The following is a 10,352-nucleotide window of genomic DNA, read 5'->3' as shown; positions in this document are numbered from 1 at the left end:
TGTATTTCAGTGAGGATGTAATACAGCTAAAGATTTTATGTAACTTTTAAGCCTCCTAAATGTTTGTTACTTTTGTTATCCTCATGGAAACCATGCAATTACTAAAATGTGGTGACAAGGCCTTAGGTGTTTATTTAAGAATGGAGAGGGTGGGGTCCCAGAACTTATATTCCATACTGGTATTGTCAGGGAGATGAAGAATAGAGCGTGGTAGTCAAGAAAGAGTGAAGAGAAGGGGAGGGGGTGGTAATGGAGTAGTGAGGGGCAGGTATTGAAGTGCGCTTGCTGCACAACGGCTGCGTTTTCTGACCTAAGGAGATAAAACCCAGCGCTGTCAATGGCACTGTGAGCGGTGACCGACAGCAGGAGCCAAGTCACTCTGGCCCATCGGCCTCCACTCCACCCTACTGCTCTTGGAGTCTGCAGCCCGGCCCAGGATGTAGGCAGCGAGGCAGCTCTTTGAACTAGGCTAGGTACCAGGTTCCTCCTCAAAATGCGACGGACTCAGAAGAGAGGCTGAACTCCTTGTTTATTCGCTCCTAGGCATGCCCGAGCCGCCCAGCCACGGCCGCGGGAGCTGTCCGCGGTGCTGAACCATTTTCTTGGGCTTGATAGGACCCGTGACTCGCATCGCGTCGCCAGCTTAGGCAAAGGGCTCAGTGCGTCCCGGGGAGCGCGAGCCCCCGAAGGTCTGCGGCTAGTTCCAAGCGCTACAATTTAAATCCCTGACAGAACTACCTATGCGACTCTCTTAACCAAAGCCAGGACTCAAGGCAGGATCCGGCTCTTAAGGACGAGTCCCTCATCTCTCCCCTACATCCCGCAGATATCTCAATCCCCCACCCCATTTCCTGCCCTGCGCCTTCCTCACGGAAACGGCACCAGGTCGTCCCGAGAGCCAGACAGTTCACGCCTCTCATCTCCCTAGTTTACTGCACTCTCCTCCGGAGCGGGACTCGCCCAGGACGCAGCAAGCTCCCACAGTAGAGATTCTCCCCTGGCCCTCCGGCCCAGGTTTCTGGCCCCTTCTTCCTTTTCAGTTTCTACTATCCTTCTCCTATTTCTCAAAGCACCGAGCTGGGAGGTGCGAGCTCCGCCCCTATTTTCCCTACAAGGGCACACTGTTGTGGGGGCGGGGCGAAGGGGAGGTGCTCCCAGCCCCTCTCAAAAGCCGCGAGTCCACTGGGAACTCGAATCTTTTCAGCTCCGCGGAGAAGCCTGCACCACCGTCTGGGTGGAGGACCTCCAGGGACAGCCAGGATTCTACCCCTCTTTCTCTGGAGAGCTTTCCCATTCGTCAAGCCCCAATCACCAGGTAGGACTGCGCTTGGGTCTGGCTTGTGGAGACTGTGAGGGCTCCAAGTGGAGTGGAAGGCATTTAAATAACCTATGCACATCTAACCACCCCTAGATTTCATTTTACAGAGGTGGGAGTGACAGCACTTTTAATTTTGTCGATTATTTATTGTGGCCAGTCATTCTAAAGGGAATATTTGAGTAATTGAGGTGTGTGTGTGTGTGTGGGGGGGGGACTCTTGGCGTAGGAGGGGATGGATAGAGAATGGGAGGTGACAGACTCTGATTATCTTTGGACAGGTGGCTATGGCTTCATTGCCGACTCAGGGTCCAGCGGCCCCAGACTTATTTTCTGGGCTGCTGCCTGCGGCTTCAAGTCCGGTCAACCAGAGCTCAGAGGCGGTGGTGGGCAATGGGTCGGCGGCTGGTCCAGGCGCTCAGGCCATCACGCCGTTCCAGAGCCTGCAGCTGGTGCATCAGCTGAAGGGGCTGATTGTGCTGCTCTACAGCGTCGTGGTGGTCGTGGGGCTTGTGGGCAACTGCCTGCTGGTGCTGGTGATTGCACGGGTGCGTCGGCTGCACAACGTGACCAACTTTCTCATCGGTAACCTAGCCCTGTCCGACGTGCTCATGTGCGCTGCCTGCGTCCCTCTCACGCTGGCCTACGCGTTCGAGCCACGCGGCTGGGTGTTCGGCGGCGGCCTGTGTCACCTGGTCTTCTTCTTGCAGCCGGTCACCGTCTACGTGTCGGTGTTCACGCTCACCACCATCGCGGTGGACCGCTACGTCGTGCTGGTGCACCCGCTGCGCCGGCGCATCTCGTTGCGCCTCAGCGCCTACGCGGTGCTGGCCATCTGGGCGCTGTCCGCGGTGCTAGCGCTGCCGGCCGCCTTGCACACCTACCATGTGGAGCTCAAGCCGCACCGCGTGCGCCTCTGCGAGGAGTTCTGGGGGTCCCAGGAACGCCAGCGCCAGCTCTACGCCTGGGGGCTGCTGCTCGTCACCTACCTGCTCCCCCTGCTGGTCATCCTCCTGTCTTACGTCCGGGTGTCGGTGAATCTCCGGAACCGAGTGGTTCCGGGCTGCGTGACCCAGAGCCAGGCCGACTGGGACCGCGCGAGACGCCGCCGCACCTTCTGCCTGCTGGTGGTGGTTGTGGTGGTGTTCGCCGTCTGCTGGCTGCCTCTGCACGTCTTCAACCTGCTGCGGGACCTCGACCCGCATGCCATAGACCCCTACGCCTTCGGCTTAGTGCAGCTGCTCTGCCACTGGCTCGCCATGAGCTCCGCCTGCTACAACCCCTTCATCTACGCCTGGTTGCACGACAGCTTCCGCGAGGAGCTCCGCAAACTGTTGCTGGCCTGGCCCCGCAAGATTGTTCCGCACGGCCAGAGCATGACAGTCAGCGTGGTGATCTGATGCCACTGTGCCAGGCCTTGGGGAACTCCAGTCCACTGGTCTCTGGAGGGTGCCCACCCGGAGGCTGGACTGGAGAGATTATTCCAGAGCTAGGCTAATACTAAACTAATATGGCTCCAAACTGCCAGTCCACCCCTCTTGTCCCTCTGTCTTACCTAGTCTTTGTGTCACTGTAAAATTTTATGTAGGCTTTGATGAGAGACTCATGCGTGCTTGGAGGAGGCCAGGGAGAACAAAAGAGGTTTTACTGTTTTCTCCTTTTACCACTGAAGGCCAAACAAAGCTCTTTCCCCTGGTTCAGGTAATATTTCAGAAACCTCACTGTTTTCCTTGCTTTCCCTTCTGCTTGTTCCATGGGGAGTGAAGGAGCAATAAGCATGGGGTTTAAAATGGCTGATTGGGGTTGGTAAAGCTTTTCAGGTGGCCTTTTAAAAAGGACTCACTTGAGATATAATACAGGACAGTGCTTAGTCCATTCAAACCCATTACCTTCTAGGATTCCAGGGAAACATGTATTACAAATCTGTATCTAGAATTTCAGCATTTCCTGAACAAGAGCTTTATATGCCAAAGGGATTTTCACTTTAAATCCACTTGCATTTATAGCACAAAATACTTACAAATCACCTTTAAGAGGTTTTGCTATTGTTTTCTCTCTTCCTTATCCCCCAATTGCTGTTTGAAAATGATGAGAAAAATTAGTTGATGAAGAGATAGATAACACAGGAGTAAAGTGGAAAAGGTTCACACAAGGGGAAATATAACTGCACAGGACAGACTATCTGTGTGTATGTTTGTGTATATACACAACTAGTGTTTGCCACAAGGCAAGAACTCAAATATTTGGTTTTCTGAATGCTCAGTGTAAACTGTGAGCTGTAACACACTCTTGTATTTTCTAATTGATCTTGCAACAAATCAACAGCTGTGAACTGACTGCTCAGCACCTGCTCTGTGGTGACACACTTGGAGCATGATCAACTCAGAATACAAGGACGAGGAGAAGCTTACTGAAAGCCAGAACAGAAAAATAAACGGCGGCCTACAGGATGTACAGATCAAACATGTAATTCCTTCCAGGGTTAAGGGAATAGGGGAAGACTGTTGGGCCATGACACCAAGCTGCTAATTCTTACCTTAACATCCCAAGAGTTCTTTAAATGAGGACAAGTGCCCTGGGACAAGAGTTTCCACATTGATGTCGGAAAAGTGATCATGACAGTGAAGGCAGGAGTCTTGGGAAATGATTCATGATAGGCAGCTGTCAGATTAACCCTTGCAGCATATGGGGCATAGACTGGTGTCTGCAGCCATTCAGTTACCAACCAGAAGATGCCAGTACTACCCCAGCTCACTAAGCAGCAGAATCAGAGTTTTCCCACCTCTCCCCTTCTCTTGGTCTCAGTGAACTCTGTAAAGTGTGCCCTTAAAGGAAGGGAAAGAGGAGGTATTTGGGGATGACAAGAATTAAATCCTATTACTTTGATGTCAGTAGCCACAATGAAGAGTGGTTCCATTCACAGTTGGGTTAGTTAGCAGTATGAATCTTTTAAAATGAAATTAACTTTTATTTTAAATTAATTTTTATTGGCATATAGTTGCTTTACAAGTAATGCGCATATTTAGTATCTATCTATATATATATATATCTAGACTTTTCACAGCATGGGGAAGGGCAGGAAAAAGCTGGAGAAAGAAAAAGGCAGGTGAACTTGGGACATACCAGTTACCTTTGATAATGGCACTCAAACTAACTTTCAGCTCCATCTTTGGATGTGGAGAGCAAAGAGCCTGTGCTCTAGCAATGTGACCCACCCATAGCATTAGGTCACCCCTCCCTTACCCCAAATGAGCTCCTCTCCCAGCATCCCAGGGACTGGTTCCTGTGTTTCCAGCAGCTCTACTCTTTGGAAGACTCAAGATTAGACATTTCCTGTTTCTTCAGATTGTTCTTTGGATTGGTATGTGTGGAGAGTGGAAATACTGGGGAAAAGGGTGGAATTAGTCAGGGAGGGATCCAGTTAATTGTGGTCTCTTCTTTGGAGGGTTCGAGTCACTGGTTTAAGCCCTGACTGCTCCTAGAATTACCTGGGGGGTTTTCAAAAACCATCAGTGCCTAGGCCATGATGCTGCTGCTGCTAAGTCACTTCAGTCGTGTCCGACTCTGTGCGACCCCATAGATGGCACCCCACCAGGCTCCCCCCGTCCCTGGGATTCTCCAGGCAAGAACATTGGAGTGGGTTGCCATTTCCTACTCCAGTGCATGAAAGTGAAAAGTGAAAGGGAAGTCATTCAGTCATGTCCAACTCTTCACGACCCCATGGACGGCAGCCCCCCAGGCTCCTCTGTCCATGGGATTTTCCAGGCAAGAGTACTGGAGTGAGGTGCCATCACCTTCTCCAGCCTAGGCTGTATCCCTAGCCAATTGATTAGAGATGGAGATTGGGCACCAGCATTTTTTCAAAGCATTTCAGGTGATTTTAACACATAACAAAGGTTAAACACCGTAAGAATGATCCTATTTCTAATGAATCTCAGATACATCCTAATGAAGCTTTGGGAATATGCTATTAGCCTTTAGACAATACTCGATGGATCACGTAGAGGTAAGTCTTTTTTTTAAATTTAAATTTATTTATTTTATTTTTAAAATATAAATTTATTTTGATTGGAGGTTAATTATTTTACAATATTGTATTTGTTTTGCCATATATCAACATGTATCCACCACGTATACACGTGTTCCCCATACTGAACCCCCCTCCCTCCTCCCTCCCCATACCATCCCTCTGGGTCATCTCAGTGCACCAGCCCCAAGCATCCAGTATCATGCATTGAACCTGGACTGGTGACTCTTTTCATATATGATATTATACATGTTTCAATACGAGACAGCAAAAGAGACACAGATGTATAAATTTATTTATTTTAATTGGAGGCTAATTACTTTACAATATTGTATTGATTTTGCCATACATCAACATGAATCCGCCACGGGTGTACACGTGTTCCCAGTCCTGAACCCCGCTCCCACCTTCCTCCCCATACCATCCTTCTGGGTCATCCCAGTGCACCAGCCCCAAGCATCCTGTATCCTGCATCGAACCTAGACTGGCGATTCGTTTCTTATATGATGTTATACATGTTTCAATGCCATTCTCCCAAATCATCCCATCCTCTCCCTTTCCCACAGAGTCCAAAAGACTGTTCTATACATCTGTGTCCCTTTTGCTGTCTCACACACAGGGTTATTGTTGCCATCTTTCTAAATTCCCTATGTATGCGTTAGTATACTGTATTGGTGTTTTTCTTTCTGGCTTACTTCACTCTGTATAATTGGCTCCAGTTTCATCCACCTCATTAGAACTGATTCAAATGTATTCTTTTTAATGGCTGAGTAATACTCTATTGTGTATCTGTACCACAGCTTTCTTATCCATTCATCTGTTGATGGACATCTAGGTTGCTTCCATGTCCTGGCTATTATAAACAGTGCTGTGATGAACATTGGGGTACACGTGTCTCTTTCAATTCTGGTTTCCTCGGTGTGTATGCCCAGAAGTGGGATTGCTGGGTCATAAGGCAGTTCTATTTCCAGTTTTTTTAAGGAATCTCCACACTGTTCTCCATAGTGGCATAGAGGTAAATCTTATAATCAGAATATATAGGTATCCATTCAACAGTTTCCTTACACATCTGTGTGTAAGGCTCTGTATGAGTCCAATCAGTTTTTTTTTTTAAGTATTGTTATTCAACTTTAGGATGATGGCATTATAAAGTTATACACCATGAATTATTCTTAGTTGCTGGCATGTTTAAAAATTTGAAATATTCCTGGATAGTTTAAGTCTACTGTGAGAGAACAGTATCCTCATTAATTACTAGAAAAGCTCTCACCAGTTTCTATCGTGCCTACAACTTCAGTTAAATTTTTTAAACATGCATGTGGACTTTATGGAGAGCCTAAAGAGGTTGAAGAATCACTGTGTTTATAGACATCTTTACAGATTATGCACATTGGCAACTGAACAGCAACTAGTTAATTCTTACCCCATCTGAAGTGTACTTGAGACTTGTTTGACTACAAAACAAACTGACCAGACACATCTCTCAGAAATGAGTCCTGGAGAAATCCAATAGGGCTGAGGTAGCGCTTTTAATTTGATATAGTAGTTCATTTTAGTTAATACCAAGTATCCAGTCCGTTTCCTGCAAGAAGTTGTAAAGCTGGGAATGGGGCCAGCCTGCTACTTGGCACCAGCCCTTTCTGAGACTGATGGGAGGTTCTGTAATCTTTGTAAGCATTGTCACCAAGTCTTATTTTTGGCAGCCAACCAACAGATTTATCTCACTAAATCGGCTGGGGAGTGTTTCAATATGTGTTGGCCACGTTACCCAGAAATAACAGTTGTAAGAGATGCTAAAGTAACTATTCCAGTTGATGTAACCTTCCTGAATTGTCAGTCTGTCCGTCTACTGGGGGGTGTTAAGTTCCTGGTTTATTTTCTCAGATTGGTTAGTTCACCACCTCTGTCTTGTGGCTTGCATTCCTGAACATCTAGTATTCTTGCAAACATAAGGTATGGAGCTGATGCCAAGAGTGTGGCTAGATCTGGAGTGAACCCAGGGTCCATCCTACAGATGAGAGGTTAAGAACACATTTACTCTCCAAGGTAGGTCCCTAATTGATTTCTCTTCATAAGCTGATGTCTTTGTTACGTGCATAAGATGCATTTGTGGCTGACTCACCGCGTGAAGCTCCTCAGGCTAGGGCTTGTACTGTCTTTCATACATTGTAGGTACTCAGTTCAGTTCAGTTCAGTTCAGTTGCTCGGTCATGTCTGACTCTTTGCAACCCCATGAATCACAGCATGTCAGTCCTCCCTATCCATCACCAACTCCCAGAGTTCATTCAAACTCATGTCCATCGAGTTGGTGATGCCATCCAGCCATCTCATCCTCTGTCATCCCCTTCTCCTCCTGCCCCCAATCCCTCCCAGCATCAAGGTCTTTTCCAGTAAGTCAACTCTTCACATGAGGTGGCCAAAGTGTTGGAGTTTCAGCTTCAACATCTGTCCCTCCAATGAACATCCAGGACTGATCTCCTTTAGGATGGACTGGTTGGATCTCCTTGCAGTCCAAGGGACTCTCAAGAGTCTTCTACAACACCACAGTTCAAAAGCATCAATTCTTTCTTTGGCGCTCAGCTTTCTTCACAATCCAACTCTCACATCCGTACATGACCACTGGAAAAACCATAGCCTGGACTAGACTCACCTTTGTTGGCAAGGTAATATCTCTGCTTTTTAATATGCTGTCTAGGTTGGTCATAACTTTCCTTCCAAGGAGTAAGCGTCTTTTAATTTCGTGGCTGAAGTCAACATCTGCAGTGATTTTGGAGCCCCCAAAAATAAAGTCTGACACTGTTTCCACTGTTTCCCCATCTATTTCCCATGAAGTGATGGGACCAGATGCCATGATTTTCGTTTTCTGAATGTTGAGCTTTAAGTCAACTTTTTCACTCTCCTCTTTCACTTTCATCAAGAGGCTTTTAGTTCCTCTTCACTTTCTGCCATAAGGATGGTGTCATCTGCATATCTGAGGTTATTGATATTTCTCCCGGCAATCTTGATTCCAGCTTGTGCTTCTTCCAGCCCAGTGTTTCTCATGATGTACTCTGCATATAATTAAATAAGCAGGGTGACAATATACAGCCTTGACATACTCCTTTTCCTATTTGGAACCAGTCTGTTGTTCCATGTCCAGTTCTAACTGTTGCTTCCTGACCTGCATATAGGTTTCTCAAGAGGCAGATCAGGTGGTCTGATATTCCCATCTCTTTCAGAATTTTCCACAGTTTATTGTGATCCACACAGTCAAAGGCTTTGGCATAGTCAATAAAGCAGAAATAGATGTTTTTCTGGAACTCTCTTGCTTTTTCCATGATCCAGCGGATGTTTGCAATTTGATCTCTGATTCCTCTGCCTTCTCTAAATCCAGTTCGAACATCTGGAAGTTCACGGTTCATGTATTGCTGAAGCCTGGCTTGGAGAATTTTGGGCATTACTTTACTAGTGTGTGAGATGAGTGTAATTGTGCGGTAGTTTGAGCATTCTTTGGCATTGCCTTTCTTTGGAATTGGAATGAAAACTGACCTTTTCCAGTCCTGTGGCCATTGCTGAGTTTTCCAAATTTGCTGGCATATTGAGTGCAGCACTTTCACAGCATCACCTTTCAGGATTTGAAATAGCTTATTAAATCAGTAGAACAGTCTCCAGCCATGGGATTAATAAACCAAGCCGGTACACACACAGTCTAACTGTACACAACCTCAAGATGGCCAGGATCAAATCAAGGATATATCATACCAAAGAGAACATGCTACTCAATCTAGACTTGTCAATTTCCGGAAGTTCCAGGAATGAGCTGTTTATCTGGGACCTTCTATGACCCCCTGGCCCTAACCTCAGTAATGACAGCATTTCGTTACATGGCACCAAGTTTTGTGTTCTCCAAGATTGCATGTATCTAAATCCTTCTATATCATCACAAAGCTTAATCATTATTTAAATGTTAGAATTTAATTACTCCCACATATAACTTGAGAAATTTAAAAACATTCAACACATGGGTCTATAAACAAAATTTAATCATCTATCTTCAAAACCATTCATGACAGCATCATAAGCAGAATTTTTGGTACATCTGCAATAAGACTTAAAAGTAGATTTATGCACACCTTACCAGGGTTTTTTTTGGGGGGGGGCAAAGTGAGATAAGCCAGTATGTAAAAGATGTTGAAAATGTGAAATACTTATTTGGATGGATGAGAGTTGCAATCTTAATGTGTTAAGAGATGATACATTCCCAATCAGCCTTTGGAAGTAGAAAATCTTATTTTGAACATTGAATGTGTACACTGTAACAGGTTTTGAATTGTTCTCCTCTGGTTTCCGAGTCAATTCCTCTTCATTTCCCACTATTTCTGTATTCTGCCTTTCCCCCTCTTCGACGTCTCCATAGTATCTGTGAATACCTTTGATCTGATGCTCCCTCCAGCCCAGTGAAGGAGACGTGATGGGATTCAAGCTTCCATCTTGTTGAAGAGACACCCTGGCTAATCCCCTTGCGGAAAGCAGGCTGCAACCATGAGTCAGGGGCAGCTGCCTGTTGAGCTTCCTGCCCACTCTGGGTCTTGGCACTCACATGATTAATGTTTCCAGGCAGAGGCGGATAACAGGAGCTTGCACAGAATCTCCGCAGGATCCTCGACATGATAAATCTCATGGGGAGCTCTCAAGAGGGGTCTAACAAAGAAAGGTCAAATGTATTTCATTTTGATGCTTGGAGCTGTAGTGAGAAAATCTGAGCTAGAAAAAGCAAAGGATAGTCTCTTCTTCAAAGCCTTTCCTGCCTCCTTCCCTCAGCTCTCAAAAAAATCCTCTTCTTGTCTTGCTGATGACTAAATATCCCAGCCCCAGAACTCATCTCCTTCTGGAGTGACATTTAATGAGGTATGGAAAGTTACACCTTTTCCTCCCACCACACATATTCAGTTATCGCCAAGAAATGAAAGAAGTTTTTTGAGCTAGGAAACTGAAATAAAAACGTCAGGCCCGAGCTCTGGGTTAGAAGTC

General features: G+C 46.3%; 1 protein-coding gene across 2 annotated transcripts; it reads left to right on the top strand.

The window, feature by feature from the left end:
- The first annotated feature begins 1,192 nt into the window (after window positions 1-1,192).
- Window positions 1,193-6,220, top strand: PRLHR (prolactin releasing hormone receptor). Of its 2 annotated transcripts, XM_060404403.1 has the most exons (2): window positions 1,193-1,315; window positions 1,597-6,220. In XM_060404403.1, the coding sequence occupies exon 2, from the start codon at window positions 1,603-1,605 to the stop codon at window positions 2,713-2,715; it is 1,113 nt and encodes a 370-aa protein (XP_060260386.1). In that variant the 5' UTR covers window positions 1,193-1,315; window positions 1,597-1,602; the 3' UTR covers window positions 2,716-6,220. The 2 variants fall into 2 exon arrangements, with proteins under 2 accessions (XP_060260386.1, NP_001119819.1); NM_001126347.1 differs by lacking the exon at window positions 1,193-1,315 and having other exon boundaries at window positions 1,603-2,715.
- Window positions 6,221-10,352: the final 4,132 nt, after the last annotated feature.

Source organism: Ovis aries, chromosome 22 (assembly GCF_016772045.2).
Source record: "Ovis aries strain OAR_USU_Benz2616 breed Rambouillet chromosome 22, ARS-UI_Ramb_v3.0, whole genome shotgun sequence".
Taxonomy (NCBI): Eukaryota; Metazoa; Chordata; class Mammalia; order Artiodactyla; family Bovidae; genus Ovis; species Ovis aries.
Note: the sequence above shows the minus strand (reverse complement) of the source record. Positions and strands in the feature narration are given on the sequence as shown.